Consider the following 27171-nt stretch of genomic DNA (forward strand, 5'->3'; position numbering starts at 1 on the left):
GAGGTCATGAATGCATAGCCTTTTCTGCATCAGGTGCATAAGGTGGTTTGCTTTAGTTGATTGAAGCTGTTCCTTGCTAATCTCCTTGCCTAGCTAACAAGGTGTTTAGCTGATTTACCTGGACTAAAAAGCTAAAACAGACCAACCTATCCAGCTTGTAGACAAGCTATCCATCTTAGGCTTCAGTAGGGCAGTACAGCACCTTGGTGAATCCAACGATTAAATCGCTGTCATTGTGAACCTTAGACCACCTTAGACACCTCAGACTACTGACCAGTTCCAATAAAAAGCTGCAAAACAAGCTCTTAACATTTCGCTCTTTAACTATAACTCCTTGATTTACCATGCCACAGTTTCACTAAAGTAATTCTAAGGCCTCTGCTCTTGCAGTCCTCTATCCTATAAATGTGTGCTTTGGGACGTTGCTATGAAATGTAATGTTGTATTTTCACTCTGCCTACACAAACACATTAGGTTAGTATATTATTGTTAAGATTACACCACACATTATTACACAGCATTACTATTAAATGCATTAACTTGGCATATTAACAGTACAGAAACACACCTCATTCAGTTGCTGATATTATTTAAAGGCATATAGTGCCAAGCTGTGATGAAGGATACAGTACAAGACACATTGAAAGAGTAGATGCACACACCTATTACACCACATTCTCTGCTGTGAAGACCAAGAGCATTCTAACCCCCTCCTTCCCCTCCACCACTCGCTCTTCTCCTTTCTTCCTTTCATATTTCTCCCTTATTTACCCCAAATATCCATGCGAAACCTGGTCTCCCATCTCCCTCTCATTCTCAAATTCTTCTCTTCTACCCGGCACATTTTCCCCCTTTTTTGTCTTCCTCGGTTTTCCCCTCTCTCTCTCTCTTTCTTTCTCTTTTTTTTTTCTCTCTTGCAGGTCCTCCCAGTATCAGGGCCATGCGGAATATCACAGCCGTGGCCGGTCGCAACACTTTCATTAACTGTCGTGTGATTGGCTACCCCTATTATTCCATCAAGTGGTTTAAAGATGGGACAACGCCGTTGCCAGACAACCATCGCCAGGTGGTGTATGAGAACGGCACTCTGAAGTTGAGCGATGTACAGAAGGGTACGGATGAGGGGGCATATCTCTGCAGCGTGCTTATCCAACCCCAGCTCTCAATTAGCCAGACTGTTTACGTCACAGTCAAAGGTTAGTTATTACTTCTAATGATTTTGGGGATGTTTTTGGCCCACTTGAAAAAGCCTCTACCATTGATTTAGGGCTGTTTGTTCATAATTTATTGTTTAGTGAAAATTTATAAATAGTAATCCATATAATTTATTATTCAGAAACTTTATTTGCAGGAAATTGTGCAATCTGATCTCATGATGAAAACATGCCTGTGGGAACTTTTTCGCAAGATGCGAAATACATACCACCATGTATGTTTCGTGACATATTAAATGTAAAATGTCCACTGAGTGGTGCTAAAAGAGGGTTCTTTTTTTTCCCTCAGAACAGATGAACGTACATGTGGTGCGTTTTATGTAACGTTGGTTTTGTACGTGTCACTGCAGTTCTAACTTCAAATGTCTTTTGAGTGGCGCTTTAACTTTAATGTTGCGTGATATTTTAATATAACATACCATCTGCTCTACACCTAAACCTACTCGATAATGTGAACCAAAGCGATTGTGATGTAAAAAGGCAATCGCAAACATGCCGTTTTAGCTTGTTTTTCGATCTCAATTTCGATCTTATCTTTGAGCTTTTTCATCGTGATTCATGTTTTTTTACGGGATTCGTACCCAAGGATTCCACATCCTAAGACCAAAAGCAAGCTTGTTACATCTATCTATCTATCTATCTATCTATCTATCTATCTATCTATCTATCTATCTATCTATCTATCTATCTATCTATCTATCTATCTATCTATCTATCTATCTATCTCTATCTATCTATCTATCTATCCAGTTTAGTAAAAAATAATAACCTTGTTAACTTAGATTGGTTTTTAATTGTTCATATGCTAAACAATTACTTGAGGCATCCTCAGAAAATTACAAAATGTGACAATAGGCTTGGTGCGAAATGTTTTAGTGTGAAAATTGCAAATACTTTATTTTTAATGTCATTTAAAAACATTGGATTTGGTGTGAAAAGGCCACTCTGAGAGGATTTTTGGACTTGAGCCTAGTCAGCAGGGTATCTTGATTTTATGGAGGCTTTCCAAAAAAAAAAAAAAAAAAAAAAAAAACTCCATTTGATGTTCAGCATTTCTTGAAAACACACTCTCTCTAATAAAAAGATGCCCACTGTACAGTACTTAATCTTTTACATTTCTTCTGAAAAGAAAAGTGTAGTAGTTTATTGTGGCAGAATGGGTGTGTTTTGGTAAATGGAGTGTGTGTTGCCTTCAAACGAGTGTATATTTGGGATGGTCTTTCCCCTCCGCTGGCACAAAGACCCTGAGAGAAAGCACACCACTAATAGCCTCTGATTAACAGGATTACAGGCCTTCTGCAGCATTACAACCATTCATCAATTACCCAGTGTACTTAGCATGTGTATGTGTGTGGGGGGTGTTATTTTCAGTATGTTAAACGTAAATGAAAGGGAGGTCGCTCTGATGTTGGGTTTCAAATCTTCACTTCACCATGTGTGTCCATACAAGGGGCTACAGCTCCCGGTACAAAGACAGAGAGGTCTAGTGTGTGCGTTTGCGTGAATGCACATGTGTATGTGTGTACCGGTACAACAGAACACTGACTCCAGTGTGAAGTCAGTATAGTGTGCTGCTTGTCTTGTCATGTCTCTGATTTAATTAGCTGAATTTTAACGAGCCCCAGATTAAATCCCCCAGATGTCTCCGATGGAGCCCCCCACCTCTGTTTCCATGGCAATGCCATTATTCCCCATGCCAATTGGGCTCTAATTAGAGCAGCTATTATGGGCTGGAGGGGTGGGATGTGTGTGAGCGTGTATGTGCGTGTGCGTTTTTGGAGGGTGGCGGGGGTCAGTATAACATTGCAGACCATGAAGTGTTTGATACTAAAGATCTCTTGCTCTTTTCCTCCAACAGTTCCTCCCCTCATCCAGCCCTTTGACTTCCCTCCTACCTCGATTGGTAAGCTGATGTACATAGCTTGCGTGGTGTCCTCCGGAGACATGCCAATCCGGATCACCTGGAGGAAGGATGGACAGGAGATTGTGTCAGGAACATCAGGAGTCACCATCGAAACCAAGGAGTTCATGAGCTCCCTGCAGATCTCCAAAGTTTCGTTGCAGCATAATGGAAACTACACCTGTATTGCCAGCAATGATGCAGCAACAGTCAGTTCAGAGAGGCAACTAATAGTAACAGGTGAGCAAGGGTTATATTGCAAAGTAGTATGGGATTCTCAGCATGATTTCACCAATTAGGACCATTTCTTGACCAAATTTACTTAGTTTAGGGTTGGGGTTAAGATTGGGTATAGGGTTCCCAGATAGCACACGTACGTCTCCAAGATGTCTGTTAAAGATCACTTGATCTGGAAAGCATCTGCTGTGTACAAACTTCTGACAGATGTCAGTAAGATGTCAGTTTTACATATATTCTAAATCATAAACATAAAAAATAGACTTCTATTTGACATCTGATAGGAAATGTCCTATAGACATACTGCAGATGAGCAAACACTCTAAAAAATATGTCTTCCAGATCTAAATGCAAATGTCAAATAGACATCTCTGTGATGTATGTGTGCTATCAGGGTTGGGACTATGTTTCTTTGACCTAATGTTGGTCTAGGACAGAGATCTTCAAATCTGGCCCATGAGGTCCACTTTGCTGCAGAGTTTAGCTCCAACTTTGATCAAACTCACCTGCCTGTAACTTTCTAGAAATCCTGAAGACCTTGATTAGCTTGTTCAGGTGTGTTTGATCAAGGCTGGAGCAAAACTCTGCAGGAAAGTGGACCTTGAGGCCAGATTTGAGGATCACTGTCCTAGACCAATATTAGGTCAAACAAACATACTCCCAACCCTATCCCCAATCTTAACCCCAACCATAAACTAAGTAAATCTGGTCCAGAAATGTTCCTTAATAGTGAATGGTGAGTTTGATCAAAGCTGGAGCTAAACTCTGCAGGAGAGTGGATCTCGAGATTTGAGGAGCACTGGTTTAGAACCAACATAACATGTCCTCCTTAGCAAACCACTTTATTAGTACCTCTTCTCCTGAAACTCGTATATGTTCTTCATTATAGTTCCCCCTGGTTTTCGGGTTCAGCCCAATAACCAAGATGGGATCTACGGCAAGTCAGAAGTTCTGAACTGCTCTGTGGAAGGGTACCCTCCTCCCAAAGTCGTCTGGAAGCATGCCAAAGGTAATATATTTTCTCACTGCATGTCCAAAACATCTATTTCAAGTTTTCGTGCATAGATGGTGAGCCACAGCCAAAACTGTCTTCATCTTGATTGTGAAGGTATAGGGAACCCCCAGCAGTACCATCCAGTTCCACTAACGGGTCGCATCCAGATCCTGTCCAACGGTTCTCTGCTGATCCGCCATGTTTTAGAGGAAGACCGAGGATACTACTTGTGTCAGGCCAGCAATGGAGTAGGATCCGACATCAGCAAGAGCATGATGCTCACTGTTAAAAGTATGTCAGGCTCTCACGTACATCTACACTCTTAAAAATAAAGGTTCCAAAAAGGGGTTTCTACAATGATGACATAGCTATTTTTGGTCCCTCAAAGTCTTTTAGTGAACAGTTCTTAAAAGAACTTAAGTTCTTAGTGTGAAGGACACTTTAATAATCAGAAGAACCTAAAGAACCATAAGTGTATGCACATAATGACATCAGCTCTGTTTCAAACCATTGTGAGCTCCCTTGAAGTCTACCACAATGTCTACCTTGGCATCATCTTCTAAAGATGTATCTTAACCCTTTGAGCGGTACGGTCCCACATATGGGATTCTAATTTCTGTGCCCCTGAGAGTACGGTCCCACATATGGGATTTAGAACGTTCGGTGACATCACGCAAATGTAAAATTCAAACTGCGCTTTGGCGCGCTGGCTGGCGCTGAGCCAGAGACGGACGAGCTCTGTGCTTGTCATATAATCACAACTCTGCAGTGTTTTTAACCACATAACGCTTATTTTAGGTTTCAGACATTTAAATACACATAAGTACTAGTAAAACGAGACATTTAGAGTTTGTAAAATACACACATAGGTCTATGGAAGCAGCAAATAACAATCTATTCAAATATAATTTGCCGATGTGTTTTATTCATATCACATACACATAGTCTAAGTAACTAAAAAGTTCACTCTATTCCTCTTCTAGTTCACCAGCCACTTACTTGCATGTATTTCGGGAGAAATGGATGAATGTACGTGCTGTAAATCCGGCTGACAGGACTCTCTGAATGGCAGCGCGAACAAACATGGCCGCGCCCATCTCACGTTACAGATTACGATCCAGATCATTTATATAGGGTTTTAAACGACGAAACATACTAATTCACACATATTTGTGAATCGGAATATTAGATAGTTCATGGCATGGTAAGCAAGTGTGTGAGTATTCTGGATAAAAAAAGGAAAAACGAAATAAAAACGATTTATCTGTCATACAGTGTTATTGTGTCTGTGTTGTATCAGGTGACAAGCTTGATGTGTCGCCATGGAAACAATAAGGACGAACGTTCTAAAATAACGGTCGCTTAAAAAAAACTCACTCTCGGGGGTCCGCTAGAATATTTTAAACTCACCACTGAAAGGGTTAAAGGGATCGTTCACGCTAAATTAAAATTACCCCATAATTTACTTACTATCAAGCCATCCTAGGCGTATATGACTTTCTTCTTTCAGACAAATACAATCTGAGTTTTATTTAAAAATGTCCTGGTATTTCCAAGTGCTTTAATGGCAGTGAATAGTGGTTGAGATTTTGAAGTCCATCCACTATAAAAATTACTCAACATGGCTCCAGGGGGGAATCAAGTGAATCAATGTGTTTGTGTGAGAAATATCCATATTTAAAACTTTATAAACTGTAATCACCATCTTTCGCTAACTGTCGTACAGGAAGGAGTGGTGTTCCAGCTGATAACGTACCAAGTTTTGTTTACAAAAAAGGAAAACTATTTCTCCTGATGGCTTATATTGAAATCCTCTGAAATTTTTTGTCACTTCTTGTCACTATGCTATGCCTACATCATCTGCTGACATCTTGTCCAATTTTTCCATTAATTTTCTCCATAGAAGTTCTCCTGAAAAGAGTTCTAAGCCATGAACCAAAGTAAACCAACCAGTTCAGGGGAAAAAATCACAACATTACAACTGATTTAAACCAAAAAAAAGTATGTGTGGACAAACTAACAAATATAAATGAACAAAATAATTAAAAACCAAAAACTACAGTAGGATGTTTACAATTGTATATTATTACATTTGCATTTCTCTTGATTCCATCCGAAACCTTGGATAAAAATCATGAGATTATCTCACTTGTGAAGGATGCATACAGTACTGCTTTTGACCAAAACAAGGTTTCTTAGAAGGCTGCCTAATTTATGCCAAGGCACATTCTCTAGGTAGACAGGTTTCAGGGACAGGCTGTAGAATCCTTTACTAGAATCTCTGAATATCAGAAATTTCATAATAGCTAAATCTCTCATTAAACCATGACATACAAATAAAGCCATATTTTTGAATTCCAGTCACAGCAGATTTAAGGATTTCTGGATGCGATTTGACCTGCAGCCTTTTGGATGGTTTGCAATGGTGTGTGTTTGAGGTCTTTGTTTAAGAACGGCCCTTAGATGGGCTTTCGCGTCTCAGACTGATGCCTGCAGGGAAGGGTTCGAGACGCTTGAGTGGACACACTCACACACAGGCACACACACACCTGCACCTGTCACACTTTGTCACTCAAACTAATGACCCAGCTTATGATATATCAGTCACACTGAGGCAAGAAATACAAGAAGCCTTTGACTTTTTTATATAGTAGCTAGAATTGCCAGGAGTTGCTGCTTGTGTGTATATGTATGTGAGCAGCTCTCAATAAGAGTAAGAGTATCAACAGATTCAAGTGCGCCCAGCTCATTTAGATTAATAGAACATTACAACGAATCTGTAAGGCCATCTCATGACTGATCGTTAGATCGGACACACGATCTGTTCCGTCCAAATCCATATTATTGATCCTTCACATAATGTAGAGTGCAGAAAACTCCCGACCACGCAACACTGCCCTAGGCCTGAGTTACAGTCCTGACCACATTTAAAAAAACCTCATCCACTGGTGTATTCATTAACACTCAGCCAAAACATTCTACCCGCTTATAGGATTAGTTCACTTCCAGAATAAAAAATTCATATTTTCATCCCCATGTTATCCAAGATGTTAATGTCTTTCTTTCTTCAGTCAAAAATAAATAAATAAATAAATAAATAAATAAATAAATAAATAAGGTTTTTGAGGAAAACATTTCAAGATTTTCCAATGTACTGTATTTTTAAAAAAAGGCATTTTTTTCATAAAGAGAATGAAGCCTATTTTATTCTATTTTATTTTATTACTGTAATGCAAATTAATCTAATTCAAATTAATAATTAATGTACTGTAATACTGAAATTATTCATATTATTATAATTAAAATTATATTATCCAGGCCATATTATTTTATTAAAATGAAAATAAATACTGCCAATATGCTTACAAGTGTAAAAGTATATAATTTACATTGTAATGCATTGTAAACACATCTTATTCTCATTACCTAACAATTATTGTAATAAAAATGATTCTGTCTGGACACATTCTTAATATAATCTTGACTTTAACCTTTTTTATTTCATTATCTTGAACTCAAAACTCACACACATTGCAAAAACTGTTATTTAAGTGACATTTCAAGCAAACTGATAAACTGTACAAAATATTTGTATGAATTTAGTAAGTATGATGCTTATTGATAAAATGTGATATTTCAGAAGAAAATTGTTAGAAAAATACCAATAATTAATGGACATGAAACCATACAACAGCGTTTAGTGGCACATTAAAAAAAATAAAAATCTAAAATTGCGAAATTAAAGCCGTAATATTTAGAGAATAAATTCAAAATATTTCGAAAATAAAGTCGAAATTACGGAAATAAAGTTAAAATGTTTCGAGAATAAAGTCAAAATGTTTTGAGAATAAAGACTAAATGTTTTGAGAATAAAGTCAAAATGTTACGAGAATAAAGTTGAAATTACGAGAATTAAATCATAGCAATTAAAGTTATAATATTTTGAAAGTATAGTCTTTCCTCTTTATTTAAAGTTTATGGCACAATATAAACATGAAGGAACATCAGAAGGTATTAAAAAAATGTTCACCTTATTCATTGAAACAAATTATAATCTAATTATATATGTCTAATTATAATCGGAAAGATAACTGATTCACATACTGCTTAAACTGAGGCAAAAACAGCGATCTGGTACACCACATTCAAGAGTGTGAAAAACACATTATTGTAATAGACATATTGCTTTTATTTCGGTATAAAACTGACGGATTCTAAAAAGCTGAAATTTATCTTCCGGTGCTCCCAATCCGGGCCACTTGCATGTGCAACAGGCTAGAATATACTCTTAAAATATTATAACTTTAATCTAGTAATTGCTATGAATTAATTCTCAAACATTTTGACTTTATTCTCGAATCATTTTGACTTTATTCTCAAAACATTTTGACTTTATTCTCGTAATTTTGATTTTATCCTAAAAATATTTAAACTTTATTCCCATAATATTTCGACTTTATTCTCATCAATTCCCCTTTATTCTTGTAATTTCGACTTTATTCTCGAAACACTTTGACTTTATTCTCAAAACATTTTGACTTTATTCTCAAAACATTTTGACTTTATTTTCATAATTTTGACTTTATTCTCAAAACATTTTGACTTTATTTTCATAATTTTGACTTTATTCTCAAAACATTTTGACTTTTTTTTTATAATTTTGACTTTATTCTCAAAACATTTTGACTTTATTCTCAAAACATTTTGACTTTATTCTAGAAATATTTTGACTTTATTCTCAAAACATTTTTACTTTATTCTCAAAATATTTTGACTTTATTCTCGTAAGTTTGTCTTTATCCTCAAAATATTTGTACTTTATTCCCATAATATTTTGACTTTATTCTCATCAATTCGACTTTATTCTCGTAATATTTTGACTTTATTCTAGTAATTTCGACTTTATTCTCGAAATATTGCGATTTTAATCTCGTAATCTTATTTTTTTATTCATTTATTTTTTTTTAACGTGACAATAAAATGCCATTGTTAAACCATGAATTAAAATGGCCCATATAAATATTTCAGTACAATAACTATTACTATTGCATCTACTGAGAATACGATTTTATGGCATTAGGCCATTGACAATTTATGCAAAAATCTATGCTACAAATTTATTGAGGCAAAATATACTTTTAAGGGTTCTTGACTATTAAATCATTACAGTGAAAAGGAAAAATGCTTTTGTGTTTGTAACCTCAGGACAGTAATAGGTAGGATTTCTAGGATAAGTGTACTTAGGATATGTGATGTTATTCAACAAGAGATAGTAGAACATGGTTTTAAATTTTCATGCAAAGCCTGTGGATATCATGCGGCTCTGTGTTTACAGCATCCGACTTTTTTTTTTTTTTTTTTTTTTAGCAGTGGGTCTGTTTCCTTTTCGCTCTCTCTTGCGCTCTCTGATTCAGTGTTGGTGTTATTGATTGAATCGTTCCTCTGTTCTGCCTCCCTCAATTCTATCCGTTTCACTCGTTGGAAGGGAGGGAATGAATAAGTGATGAAAACAAAACAGCGGAACCCTCTTCAGATCGATATTGTGTGTGTGTGTGTGAGGCAGCGCTAGAGAAGAGTTACTCGGGGGGAATGAGCGAGCGAGAGAGTGTGAAAAAGTGATTGAGGAGTTGAAGAGAGACACGCTAACGCTCACTGCCCCGTGTCACAGGAACGCCAGGTGTCAGGTTAAAGGCACACTGACCTCTTTTTAAATTAATTTTTTTCCGTCACATATATTTACTTCCTGTCCTTCCTGTCTTTTCGTCCAGTTCCAGCTATGATCACATCCCACCCAAACACTACCATGGCCATAAAGGGGCAGAACAAGGAGTTAAATTGTACCGCCCGGGGCGAGTACCCCATCATCATCCGCTGGGAGCGAGGCGACACCGTTATTGACCCTGACCGCAACCCTCGGTACTCCATCACTACCAGCCCCAACGAGAAAAGTGATGAAGTTATCTCCACACTAAAGGTAAGACACATGTGCACACACACATATAGTATATGTTGTCAGTGAAGGAGTTCTTAAGTAAATCTTAAATAAGGGCAGAGGCTTGTCTAAATGTTTCCAAACAGGTTTCCTAGTTTGTTTGTTTATGTATGTTTGGTTGGTTTTATATTCCGATCTTATTCCTAGTTTTTTGTTTCGTGTTATTATTATTTTTTTACCATTTATCGTTGCTGTTGTTGTCTGTTTGTTTGTTTACTTTTTTATTTATTATTTTATTTTATTTTTATTTATTTATTTATTAATGTTTGTTTGTTTGTTTGTTTAATGTTTGGTTTTATATTATTATTATTATTATTATTATTATTATCTGTAAATGATTTTATATTCAGATTTGTTTTTACAACTACTTTTATTGATTTTTTGTTTGTTTAGTTATTTTAAATGAAGTATTCTATGTTCTGACCTACAAATCACTTTGAGCATTTTATGTATAAAAGGTTGTATTATTACCATTATTTATTATTATTATTACTTAGATGCATTAAACTGAAATAAGATAAGTATTTTAACCTTGAAAAAAATATACCCTTCAGCTTTAATTAAAAAGAAAAGATTTCTAAACAAAAGTTCACAAGGACGAAGTCATTTACATAATTACTCCCATCACAACATCTCAGGGACAACAAACAGCCAATCATCCAGCTTTTCTTACAGTATTGCCAAACTATGTACCTTTGTCCAAGTAACACTTTTACATTGTACAACAATACATGAAGTGGGCCTCAAAATGAGAAAAAGAGAAAAACAAATTCTTCCCTTAAACACTTTCTTTCTTTCTGCAGCTGAAGCCAGCGGAGCGAGGGGATTCCGTCTTTTTCTCCTGCCACGCCATCAACTCATACGGCGAGGGCCGAGGGCTCATCCAGCTGACGGTGCAAGGCAAGACAATCAGCCATGAACAACACGCTCACGTCTTACATGATACTCCTTATCTAGAGACACAAAATCAATAATTTACCTCCTGGCCCCAAGCCACCTCTTACTCTTCAGCCGCTCTCTCTGTCTCAATCCCCTCCATCTGTTTGAAGTCTATTTCCACTTGTTTTGTTGGCAGAACCCCCTGACCCCCCAGAGTTGGAGGTTCGAGAGGTGAAAGATCGCAGTATGAACCTGAGGTGGACGCAGAGGTTTGACGGCAACAGCATCATCACCAGCTACGACATCGAGTACAAGAACAAATCCGGTGCGGCACTGCTTTGTTTCCATTTCAAGCTTGGATGAATTACATTGCGAGCATGCATTAAATATGTATTTGTGTGTCAGAAGAATATGTAGCGAATAAGCTCAGACTGCGAGAAGATGAATGGGATGTGAACGGATTTCTGCTGCGTTGCGACTCGAGTGTATTGCCTTATTTTGCTGTTTGTACATCTGCGTTCGTCCTAGTTTTCAGTGCATCACTTGTTTTTCAGATTCGTATGATTTGACCTGTAAACAGTCCTCTTTGCATGCTAACAAACATAATGTTCTAGAACAGCCTGGATGGAGGTGTGATGTAATAATATATCCGTGTTATTTTGTCCTTGTCATAGACCCGTGGGAGCTGAAACATGCCACCCGTAAGATCTCGCCCACCAACAACCAGGCCAACATAGTGGAGCTCCACCCGGCGTCCGTGTACAGCATTCGCATGTACTCCTACAACAAGATTGGACGCAGTCAAGCCAGCAAAGAGCTGACCATCAGCACAGAGGAAGCACGTACGTCTCCCACCCCTGATCTGGCATCATTTACTCACCTTAATGCAGTTCCAAACCTGCACCTGTACTTCTTTCTACACAACGGATGAATTTTTGAAGAATTTCCTGGTCAGTCTTTTCCATAATGTTCACAGAAATGTACTGATCTGGTTATCGAGTTCTCACTTGCTCAATGTTTCAATCACAATGGTTGAAAGCTCACTGGAAGGAAAGATTATCAGTAAATTTCAGCTTGACTCTCACTAGGCTATCATAGAGCTTCAAATAATTGGAATATCTTTAACTTAAGTCAGAGTTGCTCAGACTCGGTCCTGGAGGGCTATTGTCCTGCTGAGTTTAGCTGCAACCCCAATTAAACACACCTGAATCAGCTAATGAAGGTCTAACTAGGCATAGTAGAAGCTTCCAGGTTTGTGTTTTGGAGCTGTTGGTGCTCTGCAGGATAGGGGCCCTCTAGGACCAAGTTTAGACACCCCTGACTTAAGTCATGTAGGACACTTTTATTATAGTTTTATGGAGCTTTTGCACCCTTTATGAAGCTTAAAAGTACCAGTCCCCTGTCACTGTAACTGCATAAAAAGCTATAAGGATATCATTCAAAATTTATCCTACTGTGTTTCACAGAAAAAAAGAAAGTCATGTAGCTTTGGAATGACTTCAAGGTGATAGAATTGTTTTATTCCTTTAATATTCTTGTAATATGACATGGTTCTCTTCTTACAGCTCCTGATGGGCCACCCATGGATGTGATTTTACAGCCAATGACCTCTCAGAGTATTCGTGTCACCTGGAAGGTATGTCTGCGACTCCTAAACTTGCCATTCTTTGGACTTTAGAGCCTAGGTCTTCAACCCTGCTTCTGGAGACCTACTGTCCTGCAGAGTTTAGCTACAACCCTAATGAAACACCAACTAATCACTTGAAAAATCACAGGCTGAAGCAGGTTGGAAGAAAACAAAATGCAGGACAATGGGTCCCCCGGAGCAAGGTTGAAGACCTAGGCTTTAGAGTTTTAGACTTCTATCTTCTATTCTTTTCACTTCACTTAGGCACCTAAGAAAGAGCTCCAGAATGGAGTGATCCGTGGCTATCAGATCGGTTATAGGGAGAATGGACCGGGCAGTAATGGACAGTACAGTATAGTGGAGATGAAAGCCACAGGTGATAGTGAGGTGTACACGCTGGATAACTTGAAGAAGTTTGCTCAATACGGTGTGGTGGTCCAGGCCTTCAACCGAGCCGGAACCGGACCCTCCAGCTCTGAGATCAATGCCACAACACTTGAAGATGGTAATGAAACACACCTACTCTCCTACTCTCCTCTATCTATCTATCTATCTATCTATCTATCTATCTATCTATCTATCTATCTATCTATCTATCTATCTATCTATCTATCTATCTATCTATCTATCTATCTATCTATCTATCTATCTATCTATCATGCTCTGGAGATTTCGGATTTCTCTTTTGTGTGATTGTGCACGAGTCATGTGCCAGAGGGCAACTCTGGCTCGTGGCCCTCATCCACATGCGTGTCACTGTCACCGCGGCGACAGTGATATTGATGCTGTTAAGGATAATAGTAATAACAACAAGCATAGGAAAAATAATTATAATTAGCCTGTCTGCCGAGGCCCCTCTCCCTGATCCACTGCTTTTCCTCCCAGTCTAATTATCTGCAGCTGAGCGCATTGTCTCCCCCTCTCTCTTTTCATCTTTCCTCCAGATCCCTCTCTCCGGCTTTCAACTCCCCTCCTCTCCGCTCCCACTCCTCTCTCACTCGCTCTCAAAACACCTTTCATTTATCTCTCCCTCCATCTCCCAACTTCCCCTTCCACCCCTCCGCCCACTTCTGTCCTGCTGTCTTTCTTCTCCATTCTTATTTTTGGAAAGCTCCTGGGTTTCTTTTTGTGCCACTGTTGAGTTCTCATCTTTTTGTCCCCTCATGACTTTGTTTTTACCTTCATCAGTGGCGTTCTTGTCAAGTTTTAGTTTTCTTACAACTCTAAAATTCTATCTTAACCAAGATGGTCTACTAGATTAAAACCAGGTCTACTTGCTGGTTGTCCATCCAATTGACAATCCAGACCACCACTGACCAACAAAACTGGACCAACTAGAAACAATGTAAAATCACATCACTTACGTCACTTCTTAGACATTTTAAGACCCGATTAATGTGATTCAAAATGTTCAATCAGCAAAAACAAGCACCGACAAGGGGTAAATACAATTCAATAAAACCAGTCGAACATGTCTGCTGCTGTTGGTCAGTGTCTGTTAATGCAGTTTGAATTGGCCTTAAAATAATCAAATGTATACCTAGAGTGAGAACGAACCAATGACTAATGTCAGCCTGATGTTCACTGTCTGTTGGTCAAGTTTTTTCAGTGTGTTCTCCACCATTGGCACTAGTTGGATCCCTGTTGGTGACTTTTGAACTAATTGAGCATGTTGAATCAGTTGATGAGAGTGATCACTCTGACTGACCGTATATCTTAGCGAACCAGTGGAAGTGGAAAATGGAAGTGATCAACAACAAAATCAAGAAGGCACACATAGAAGACCCTAACTAGTGCTTTCAGTTTTCCTTTTTGGTACGGAGAGTTATTTCCTCTCATGCAGATGTAGAACGTACAGACTAGTTAGCCATTGGATATAGTCTTTGCGGTGTATTCAAGCGCAACGTTTTGTCCCAAATGCAAGAGATGTGAGGCAACACCTCAGGCGACTTTCGTCACTGCCATGTCTTTGATGTCGGTTTGATGTATCTGGCCGTCATTGAAAAGTGGTCCAAAGATGGATGGTTCTGTTTGCTTCACAGGGGCCTCTTTGGAATGATTCATTGAAAAGATCTGACTCAAACAAATGATTTGTTCATGAATCAGACACAGAAACAGGAATGTGCCAAGACGACTTAAGGTGGATTTCAAGATTTTCAGTGCATAATGACTTGAATTTTGTCTTTTTGTTGCATACTGTACAGTAAACCTTTTGTATGACAGGCGACAACTTTCCTCACACTTTTATGGTCCTGACATTTACTTTTATTATATTGACAAAAGCAGCCAGGATATTCCTCAGAAAACCTTTTTATGGAAAAAACAAAGCCATACTTGTTTGAAATGACATGAGGGTGAATAAGTAATTTTGGCTGCGAGGAAAGCAAGATGCAAATATCCCGAAAGGTACCAATATACCTGTTCCATGCGTCAGATCCAGACAGTGAGCGAGAGCCTGGGTTTTGCAGGCAGGGTTGAAGAGTTATTGCAAGTTGTGCTTGTGAACGCTCTGTCAAGCCGTTCTACTCTAAATGGCAGTTTTAGTGTGGTCCACCAGGGCCAGACAGAGTCGGACCCTAAGGCCTCTTCAAACAAATACCATCATTTCTTCTCTGCTCTCTCTCCCTCCCTCCTCACACCATCTCCTTTACTCGCTCCTTCTCTTCCTGCGCCAGCTGCAGCTGCTCCCTCATAGAGCCAAGCCAGCTTTATCCCTCCTCTATCCCTCCTTTCATCCTGTCGTCCGCACATGCTTTTTTCCCTCCCAGCAAGTCACATAGACAGGCTCTGTGTCCCCTCAATAGTGCCATTATTTATTCAGAGACGCAATTTGGCACATCACCACCACCACATTTGCAGTGTATCCGGAAAAAATCAAATGCATTTAGTAGGTGAAACAGCTCAAGATCGAGATAACAGTAACGTTTCACTTCTCTTCAGCTTCGGGACGTGATTGTTCCGTCCATTTCGAGTGTAGTTACAAGGTTGTTGATGCTCTTGGGCCATACCAAGTGCTCCAATTGCAGTATATTACTGTCATTTCACTATATCACTGTAATTGTGCTCTTTCACTGCAATTTTTGGTTTCCACTTCACCTATTGTATCTTGTTTCCATTGGTGCCTGAATTATTTTCCTGTCGCTTCCTTTGCTTTTATGTGACCATCTCTCGTTTTTCTCTCGCAGTTCCCAGCCAGCCGCCGCAGAATGTACGGGCCATCACGGTGACATCGGATGAGGCGGTGATCACGTGGTCCGAGCCCCCACGGATGACCCTGAATGGGGTTCTGAAGGGCTACCGTGTGGTGTTCTGGTCCCTCTACCCCGATGGAGGTGGGTGCTGTGGGGGCCAGACACTTGGGCTCAATCAGAGTAATTATGCGCTATTACTGTTACTCCCTCACTAGCCGCAGTCCCCGTAGAGCGCCCCCTACTGCCCGCCCGTGTATCTGTATCCCGGCCAGTCCAACCCACAGACGGTGTACATTTGTGGGTGGACAGGTATATGTGTGTGTGTTGGTGTCTTTTATATTTAAAGTGAGTAAAATGTGGGTTAAGAAATCAGCAAAAGTGTCAGAAATCATTCTAATATGCTGATATGTTGAACCAATGTTGAAATTGTTGCTTAAAGGGATAGTATAAGAAATGAAAATTCTGTCTTTATTTACTCGCCCTTGTGTCGTGTATGGCTTTCTCTCTTCTGTTAAACACAAAAGACAACATTTTGAAGGATGTTGGCAACCACTGCCATATTTATTTGTTTCCCATACTTTTGAAGTCAGTGGCTACAGGCAACTGTTTGCTACCAACATTCTTCAAAATATCTTCTTAACAGAAGAAAGACGCTCAAACAGGTTTGGAACAATGTGAGGGTGAGTAAATGATGACAAAATTAAATGTTTTAATGTCACTTTTCACATTAAAAAAGACAGAAAAAAAACTTGTTGAAAAACTAAATGGTTCATAAATGGGCTGATAATGTCAAAATAATGACAAGGTAAGGGTATATCATATATACCAAATATAACTGAGATAAAAATTCAAGTCTACACTCTTAAGAATAAAGATTCTTTATTGGCATTGATGGTTCAATCAAGAACCTTGAACATCCATGGAACTTTTTAAATGAAGAAAAGGTTCTTTATAGTCAAAAAAAGTTATTTAGATTTCCTAAATGTTCTTCAAAATGGTTCTTTTTAGAACTGTTCACTAAAAAGGTTCTTTGGGGAACCAAAAAATGGTTCTTCTATGGCATCACTGCAAAAACACCTTTCTGGAATCTTTATTTTTAAGAGTGTATGTGTCCATTTGTGTTTATTCGGCTATGTCACTTACAAAAAAGTACTGTAGCAGTTCCTTGATACAGTAACAATATCAGATGGTAAAACTGACACACTGATATATACCTTGAAATAAATCACATTCAGTAGGAATCAAAGGATCAAAAAATAGCATGGTGTTACCATGGTGTATGTCCAAAAATAAATGGTATTTCCAAAGAGCCGTGGGAAAATGTTCTATTTTTTTGTTTGTTTTGCATTTGGACATAAATATAATTTTCTGCTAAATATAGCTAATGACAAGCAACCCTTTGTCCAGCAAAATAGACTATTTTAATCTCTCTCTGAATAATACCATGATACTTTTTTGTAAGTGAAATATGTAAACATGGTTCTCCTGTGTTCCCTCATGTGAAGTGTTCAAATGGTGTGCTATTAGTGAGTACTTGAACATGCAGAAAAAGGACAGTCATTTAGTTTTTTTTTTTTTCACATCTCTCAGAATGGGGAGAGATGCAGAACATCACTACCACTCGTGAGCAGGTGGAGCTGAAGGGCTTGGAGAAGTTCACAAACTACAGCATTCAGGTCCTGGCCTACACACAGGCAGGAGATGGCGTCCGCAGCAACGTACTCTACATACAGACCAGAGAAGACCGTAAGTTTGCTCACCACACAGGTACACATGGCCACTGATCGTATGTCAGAAGTATTTGCAGATATGCTAAAAAAAATTCCTTACATATGGAAATAAAATAACATTGTACAGTCTATCTATAACAGATAACTGTGACACTCCAGTGAGCTATCAACCCAGCCAGTGGAGAACCTGTATTGAAACGCACAGCCACATTATGTGCAAGCCACTTCCCCTTCACCCCAGCTCTATTCAAGCTCAAGGGTGTGTGTACGAGGCCTGAGTGGGGGGAGATTGTCGAGTGGAAAATCTTGCCACAAAACCACATTAGCTGGAGGCAAATGCTGCATGGCCCAGGTCTAGAAAGATGCTGGATTGCTTGATTGCTGGATTCGGTCACTGTGGCGACATTTAGGCTCTGATATAGTATTAGCACACTTAATGAGAATTAAGACGCTGAAGGAGGGGGGTCTGTAGAGTGGGTATGTGTCTCAAAGCAGATCCTTCATCCAACACAAGGAGAAGGATTTATTCTTTGTGGATTAGCTGACATTAATTTTGTGCTTACACTGGTCGGGATAGGATTATGGCGATATCTGTCTCTCCTCTTTTCCCTGGTGGGGTTCAGGGGGTTCAGGAAAATAAGGGATGTCTTAGTGCTGTAGAATGGGAGAGATGCATTTTCATTTAATTGAACATTATATCGCTTGTGTATAGGCGTGTGTGGTGTTAGTTTGTCAAGGAGCTACTTGTCCAAAATTTTTGGTCCATAGTTAAATTATCATTAAAGAATACGTTCACTTCCAGAATAAAAAAAATCCTGATAATTTACTCAACCCTATGTCATCCAAGATGTTCATGTCTTTCTTCAGTCGAAAAGAAATTTATGTTTTTGAGGAAAACATTCCAGTATTTTTCTCCATATAGTGGACTTCAATGGTGGCCAATGAGTTGAAGGTCCAAATTGCAGTTTTAATGCAGCTTCAAAAGACTCTACATGATCCCAACCGGGGAATAAGGGTCTGATCTAGCGAAACGTTTGGTCATTTTCTAAATAAATAAACATATACTTTTTAAACACAATTAAGCATCTTGCACTAACTTGGCTTCATGCGCTACGTAACCACTTGATGTAGACAGAAGTACCGACCCAGTGTATATTAAGCGAACGTGCAAATAAAGTCAAACGCCCTTTACAAAAAAGGATAAAATAATGATGCCGAACGATTGTGAAGTTGAAGGAGAAACACAGTAGGTGGAGAAGTATGCAGACGAAGATCTAACCACGCGAGAACTTTCCAACGTGATTAAGTAAATGTGTGAAGTCATGGATGCGCATCGCAGAGCTAGTGCAAGACAAGCATTTAAGACCCTTATTCCTCGGCTGGGATTGTGTACAGCCCTTTGTAGCTGCATTGAAACTCTAATTTGGACCTTCAACTCGTTGGGTCCCTCTGAAGTCCAATATATAGAGAAAAGTCCTGGAATGTTTTCCTCCAAAACCTTAATTTCTTTTCGACTGAAGAAAGAAACACATGAACATCTTGGATCACATGGGGGTGAGTAAATTATCAGGAAATTTTTATTTTGGAAGTGAACTAATCCTTTAATACCACAAAATATCACAACAGTTTGTGTGACCACATTTTAAGACCTGAACCCCCTCATGGATTAACCCATTAGAGTAAACCCTCGTAATGATGATGATGATTTTCCTCCTTAAATCTTATGTCTTTGTGAATATTTTGGACATACAAAAATTTGGTCCAGATTTGAATGTGATTTGTCTGTTCAGACAAATGGAAAGACACACTGAATGAAAATGCAAATTCACTCTCTCACAGTAGGTGGTGCTTATTTGTATTCCCTATGGTGTTTATTAAATAACACCAAATACAAGAGTACAGAGATGAGAGAGCCAGTTATGAGAAATAAAAGACAAAATTCTGACTTTTATATCTCGTAATTTTGAGATATAAACTCGCAATTGCAAGTTACAAAGTCCAATTTTGATAGGGGAAAAGAGACTAATATGTTCTTAGAATTGCAAGTTGATATCACAAGTTCTGAGTTAACTTGCAATTCTGACTTATTTTCTCAGAATTGTGACTTTATTATGTCTTGCAGTTCTGACTTTATAACTTACAATTGCAAGTTTATATAACGCAGTTCTGAGAAAAGTCAGAATTGAAAGTTTATTTCTCAGAACTGCAAGTTTATGTCTATGCAAGTATGCAATTCTAACTTAATTTCCCAAAATTGTAAATTTGTATCTCATAATTCTGACTTTATATTTTTCAGAATTGTGACTTTATTTCTGAGAAATGCAAGTTTATGTCTCGCTATTCTGACTTTATAACTCGCAATTGCAAGTGTACATAATTGCAACTTTATTTCTTAGAATTGCACATTGTCTCGCAATTTCAAGTTTATGTAATGCAATTCTGAGAAAAATGTTAGAATTGCAATTTTATTTCTCAGAACTGCAAGTTTACGTCTCGCAATTGTGACTTTATAACTCGCAATTGTGAGTTTATATCACACAATTATGAGTTTAAAATTGCGATATATAAACTTGCAATTGCAAGATTTTATTTTTTTTTTTTCAGTGGTGGAAAAAAAAAAACAGAAATCTTTACTGCATTTAATTCACACTGTACGCAACCTTAGCATATGTGTAAACCCGAAGTATACTTCGCTGACTAAACAAGCAAAAAGACAGCTTGATAACATCAAGTCCAGAAAAGCTCCAAAAAATCTGGACTATTTCATATTTACACATTCAACTAATACTTTTTTTACTAATATACCTTTTGGTCACTAGAAGGTGGTATATCCCAAAATGCCATTTTCATACACGTCTCTCTATTTCGCTTTCAGACCCTGGCCCTCCAGCGGGCATCAAAGCAGTGCCATCCTCTGCCAGCAGTGTGGTGGTATCCTGGCTTCCCCCCATAAAGCCCAATGGTATCATCCGAAAATACACCATTTACTGTTCCAGCCCTGGATCGGGCCAACCGGTGAGGCATAAAAGGGGGAAACTTGTTTTTTAACATTGGCTTTGGTGTTGGTGTGGCTTGGTTTAGTATTTTTGTTCAAAAATGAAGGCATACTTGCATTTTTATGTTAGTTGACACAGACAAGAGTGAATATTTTGTTTTTTCCTTTTTTTTTTTTTTACACTTATGTGCTTCATTTCATATGGGTGTGGGAACAGTATGCGTGGATTTTAGATTCTATCAGTTTTCTTTCGATTCTAAGTATAAATCAGTGTTTGTTTCACCATATTGTCTATTTGCGTCTGGATCTGTGGCGAGTGTATTTTTAATCTGTGCATGTGTGAGGTTGTGCTGCAGTATCAGCGTGATATGTGTGTGCGTGTGTGTGTGTAAATGAGAGGCTCATACTGCAGTGTGTGCATGCAAGCTCACCCTCCCGTCTCATTTGCATATCTGCGTCTCATCACGTTGCCTAGACAACCTCATCTGTTCATCAGGGAGGGCAGGAAACAAGCTGACAGCACACACACAAACACACACACACACACACACACACACACACACACACACATCTCACAGGCTCGATCACATTTATAACCACCTCCTCGTCAAACACACACACATACACACACACACACACACACACACACACACACACACACACACACACACGTAATTTGTGTACTCTCACACTGAATTAATGTACCTGTCCAGATGTACACATGCTCACTCTCTTCCTTTCTTTCGCTCATTCACAAATCACTCCTCTCTCTCTCGCTCTCTCTCTCTCTCTCCGGCCTCTCGCAGAGCATGGGGTGATTACTATGTAAATGAGTGTGAGAGGAGAAGGGGGGGGAGGAGGAGGTGGAGGAGGAAGGGGGGTCAGACTCAGCGTGCGGGGAGTACTTTTGTTCCTCTTTTCATTATCTCCCTCTATCGCTCCCCGGATCACCGCTATCTCCACACCGGAGGAATATTTTAATATCCGTTACAGTGCTCCACCCCTCCCGTCTGCACCTCCCGCACCTGATTCATGCTGAGAGAGTGAGAGAGAGAGAGAAAGATGAATCGAAGTAAACTAGGGAGAGAAGGTTCAGTAGCCTAGTGAGCTGCCTACCTAAACAGCATCTTTAGGTGTCATAGGTCTCCCAACACTAGCTTCTAAGGAAACTTTTTGATGCCCAACAAATAAGATCTCTTGTATGGGGCCCCCTACCTAACATATGAAGGCAGCTAAATATATAAAACCCATTTGTCCTCATTTGTATTGTGAAAAATGTAGTGGTATGTAAATTGTATTTGTTTTAGTTTTAAGTTACTCCCTTAAAAAGTAACTAATTACATTATTCAGTTACTTTTTTATGGAATGTAATGTGTTACGTTACTTTTTCCTCATCTGGGCTTGCTTGTTTGTTTTTCATTAAAAAAAAAAAAGTATGAATGTCAAATGTAAAAGTGCTTTTACAACAAAAGTGAAATGAGTAAAGGGCGCAGCTCAAACAAACCTTTCTGTTGTGCTGCCATTCTGGATTGCATGGAGAATAGGATGCAGGAGAAGTAAGTTCAACATTCTTACTTCAGCAATGAAACACAAATGTTTAACTCAAGTAATTTTTCTTAATCGTATGGTAGAACTGGATCATCGCAGGACAGCAGCGAAGATGTTGGTTAATAAAATCTGATTATTTTGTAATATTTAATTATTGCAGGTTTGCGTCATAGTCTAAGTTTGTGTTTCACTGTTTTTATTCAATTTGAGGAATACTAAATCTGTTTTTGTGACAGTGAGATGAGTGAATGCATGTTCATGTTTAGTCTAGAACTACAGTAACCATCATGTGTACACAGCGCGCACTACACCTCTGCACTTAAGGTCCTTGCACATTTAAAATTCTCATTCCAAAAATTTCCGCACTATAAAAAAAATTAACACGACATTACTTTGTCAATCAGGTTTACACACTGCCTCCAAAACTTTTATCCGGTTTAATTTTCTGTGGTTTTCACATCCGTAGCCAGCATTTTGAGGGGTGTTTTGACAATTCAGAGCCACCATGACCTGTGCGTTACAAATTATGATGAATACGGAAAAACACATGCGAACATTTTGTACTTGTGCAAAGACCTTTACTCCCAATGTAGTATGAATGGCTCTCATTCATTAAACACGAGTTGAATGAATTTTTGTATAAATCGTTCATAAAGCCTTTTTGGCGTAAATTCGTGAAAATGTTTATATTTTCAAAATGTTAGCTGGCACGAAAAATGTACACCTGCTCCCTAAAACAAAAAAATAAATAAATAAAAGTATCAGGGATACAAAGCAGGAATCGTAGTTATCTGCACCATGGTTGAACGTGAAATGTTTTTAATCGTGCAAATGACGTAAAAAAGTGAGTAAGTAATCCAGAGTGAGTGACGTGATGCACATATTCGCTTCGGCACTGACACTTTTTACCCAGCCCTCCAATCAATGGTGCAAAGATGGAACAACAATAGAGAAGTTAATATTGTTGGTTACTTCATTTTTATATTAAATAATATTCTTCAAAGTTACATACTTGTAATATGTTGATGCCATGGATCATAGCAACTAGAGCGTCAGGTGGAAAAACGCTGTGTCAACAAAGTGTTCTCAAGTAAAACCACCTGACCGTTTTCAGAAGAGCACCTGGCATTTTTTTTTTTTTTTTTTTTAGCTAGCTAAGAATGCTTTTGTGGATATACATTGATTTAATATTTATTGTTAGGCATATGGCCTATTAGTCTTTTTTGCATTTATGCAACATACACAAGCCAAACCTGAGGAGAGAGTCCAGAATATACCACTGCGTTCCTCCACACGTAAATTACATAGTTGTAATTCATAGGCGGGATTATGCTAATTCACACACTTGTGGCCTATTTACGAATGATTCAAATTCATTAACATACATGCATTTAACTACCACATCTGTGGCATAGCATTTGTGAATCTAGAGGAGAGTTTTCGTAAAAGTCCATTTTACCACAAATTACTCAGTAATTTTCATGAATGAGTCATAATATGTGTAATATGAATATAATTCAGATGTACTACATCTGACATGCTGTCACTGTCATGTGACATAGTAAAGTATCCATCAGATGCACGCTTCGGAATCTCAGCAGAAGTAATAGGGAATCCGTGACTTTTCGCCTGCTGCTTTAAGAATACTATGAATTCGGACATAATACTCGCCTCATGTACTGTTTTTCACATACTATTTAGTATGGAAGTAGGCACATTCATATACGGTAGGGGCGGTGAACTCCTGTCCTGAAGAGCCGCAGCCCTGCAGAGTTAAGCTCCAACCCTAATTAAAACTCACCTGACATTTCTAGTAACCCTTCAGACCTTGATTAACTTGTTCAGGTGTGTTTGATTAGGGTTGAAGCAAAACGGCTCTCAAGGACCGACGTTCGCCACCCCTGATATACGGGGAAAAAGTTATTCCAAGACAGCTGACCAAAGTGGTCTAATTACACAGGGGGAATTTAAAAAAAAAAAGTGTAGGATCTAGGGCTGCCCTCGACTAAAGATTTTTCTGGTCGACTAGTCGTTCATTTTAAGCATTAGTCAACTAATAATATGTTTATTAATAAACCATTTAAATCACAATAATGACCCTTTAATTTCCTAGTAAGCGCTAAAACGCATGCATAAAACGTGCCACAGCACACCGGCAAAAGTAATAATTACAAGTAGACTGCATTAACGTTCTAACAATTGATAGATAGACTAGTGCTTACTTTGTTTTCGGCTTAAGAGATGAAGTCAGCGACACTGACTCGTCATCTGTACGCAGTATACACAGAGTTTTGAAGTTTCGCGATCAAGTTTACAGAGACTGAGACGGCAGAAAGCACATCCTATATGTTTTCATTATTTTACATTTCATTACTGTGAATGCACACAAATACATGAGTAAACCTACCATTAACCCACAGAATAACAACAAAAAAAAAAATCCAGAGAAACGCATTTCAAAAAAGTTATAAATTGATTTGCATTTTAATGAGTGAAATAAGTATTTGATCCCCTATCAATCAGCAAGATTTCTGGCTCCCAGGTGTCTTTTAAAAAAAGGTAAAAAACTAAGATTAGGAGTACTGTCTTAAAGGGAGTGCTCCTAATCTCAGTTTGTTACCTGTATAAAACACACCTGTCCACAGAATCAATCAATCAGATTCCAAACTCTCCACCATGGCCAAGACCAAAGAGCTGTCCAAAGATGTCAGGGACAAGATTGTAGACCTACACAAGGCTGGAATGGGCTACAAGACCATCACCAAGCAGCTTGGTGAGAAGATGACAACAGTGGGGCGATTATTCGCAAATAAAAGAAACACAAAATAACTGTCAGTCTTTCTCAGTCTGGGGCTCCATGCAGGATCTCACCTCGTGGAGTTTCAATGATCATAAGAATGGTGAGGAATCAGCCCACAACTACACAGGAGGATCTTGTAAATGATCTCAAGGCAGCTGGGACCACAGTCACCAAAAAAAACAAAACAAAATAAAAAAAAACAATTGGTAACACACTACGCCGTAAACAACTGAAATCCTGCAGTGCCCGCAAGGTCCCCCTGCTCAAGAAAGCACATGTACAGGCCCAATAAACATCTGAATGATTCAGAGGAGAACTGGGTGAAAGTGTTGTGGTCAGATGAGACCAAAATCAAGCTTTTTGGCATGAACTCAACTCGCCGTGTTTGAAGGAGGAGAAATGCTGCCTATGACCCCAAGAACACCATCCCTACCATCAAACATGGAGGTGAAAACATTATGCTTTGGGGACAGGACAACTGCACCGCATCGAAGGGATGATAGACGGGGCCATGTATCGTCAAATCTCGGGTGAGAACCTCCATCTCTAATTGAAAATGGGTCGTGGATGGGTATTCCAGCATAACGGTGACTCAAAACACACGGCCAGGGCAACAAAGGAGTGGCTCAAGAAGAAGCACATTAATGTCCTGGAGTGCCATATAAAATCTGTGGAGGGAGCTGAAGGATTGAGTTGCCAAACATCAGCCTCAAAACCTTAATGACTTGGAGAGGATCTGCAAAGAGGAGTGGGACAAAATCCCTCCTGAGATGTGTGCAAACCTGGTGGCCAACTACAAGAAACGTCTGACCTCTGTGATTGCTAAAAAGGGTTTTGCCACCAAGAACTAAGTTATGTTTTGCAAAGGGGTCAAGTACTTATTTCATAGACAAATTTTGGTCGACCAAGCCTCTTTTCGTCAACTAATGGTTAGTCGACTATTCGGGGGCAGCCCTAGTAGGATCTAGGGCTTCAGAAGACAGCTGCTTCTGTAAGTAGTATACAGCAAGGCAGCTCACTAGGTTCAGATCAGAGCTTTAGAGAAAGGGTATTTCTAATTATGAACGGAATATGACAATATGTTTTCCAAAATCCATTAGCCTCAAACCACCAAGAATTGCCTCATCATGAACTCAGACAAAACCCTGTGTGTGTGGATGTGTTAGAGTCAGGGCCGAGGGGTATGACGGAGGATGACAGGGCAGCGTTCAGGGCGATCGGTGGGAATGACACTGTGTGTGTTTGAATGTCTGCGGGCAGCAGACGTTTACTGTGACGAGCATGCGTTTGGACAGCAGACACACGGCTTTCCTAAACACACTACAATTACAGAGCGCTCCAAGCACAGCCTAACATCACGTTATTTCTGTCTGTGTACAGTGTACGGTTTTATGTTTTTGTTGTGCATTACAATGAAAGGTGGATATAATAATAGAAATACTCATCCTGGAGTGTGTGTGTGTGTGTGTGTGTGTGTGTGTGTGTGTGTGTGTGTGTGTGTGTGTGTGTGTGTGTGTGTGTGTGTGTGTGTGTGTGTGTGTGTGTGTGCGTGTGTGTGTGTGTGTGTCTCACGCATGCTGAGGTGAGCAGCAGATATCTCTCATTAGTCGGCCTCTATTGTTAGTGTTATCTGTGGCTGACTGATCTAGTGTGTCTAGGGGTATTGTCTTTTTACCCTCTCATCTACTTGTGTAAGGCCCCCTGGGTCTCTCTCTCTCTCTTGCACACACATAGACGCAAACGCACACACAGACACATAGTTCAGCCTTTTTCACTCACAAAGAAAAGCAGCAGAAATCGTTTCGCATGTTATTTAGCAAACGCTATTAAGTCAAGGGTAAAGGAAAGAATTGTGTTTGAATAATCATTTTCTCCAGGTGCCGCCACACCATGAGTTACACATTCATCTTCACCTTTAAAGAGTCCTGTATAAATCCCACATGAAAACAAGTCATCATCTTTCATTTTTAGCTTTAAAAAGCATTTTAAGTGCCTAAAGCAAGGCCAAAATCATTCTCTGTGCAAACACATATGTTAATTCTTAGCAAGTACAGTTCCATTATT

General features: G+C 39.0%; 1 protein-coding gene across 4 annotated transcripts in view; it reads left to right on the top strand.

Annotated features, from left to right (window-relative positions):
* The window catches only part of dscaml1 (Down syndrome cell adhesion molecule like 1), a 125805-nt gene that overhangs the window by 86476 nt on the left and 12158 nt on the right, over window positions 1-27171 (top strand). For 2 of the 4 annotated variants that reach the window (XM_073817521.1, XM_073817522.1), the window contains exons 6-18: window positions 921-1196; window positions 3073-3354; window positions 4241-4360; window positions 4460-4636; window positions 10114-10319; window positions 11141-11237; window positions 11413-11541; window positions 11891-12058; window positions 12782-12852; window positions 13108-13348; window positions 16029-16214; window positions 17625-17780; window positions 20640-20779. In XM_073817521.1, the coding sequence (XP_073673622.1) occupies window positions 921-1196; window positions 3073-3354; window positions 4241-4360; window positions 4460-4636; window positions 10114-10319; window positions 11141-11237; window positions 11413-11541; window positions 11891-12058; window positions 12782-12852; window positions 13108-13348; window positions 16029-16214; window positions 17625-17780; window positions 20640-20779 (2249 nt within the window). The remainder of the gene's footprint in view (window positions 1-920; window positions 1197-3072; window positions 3355-4240; window positions 4361-4459; window positions 4637-10113; window positions 10320-11140; window positions 11238-11412; window positions 11542-11890; window positions 12059-12781; window positions 12853-13107; window positions 13349-16028; window positions 16215-17624; window positions 17781-20639; window positions 20780-27171) is intronic. The other 2 variants (XM_073817523.1, XM_073817524.1) reach the window with 1 other exon arrangement.

This window comes from Garra rufa, chromosome 14 (genome assembly GCF_049309525.1).
Source record: "Garra rufa chromosome 14, GarRuf1.0, whole genome shotgun sequence".
Taxonomy (NCBI): domain Eukaryota; kingdom Metazoa; phylum Chordata; class Actinopteri; order Cypriniformes; family Cyprinidae; genus Garra; species Garra rufa.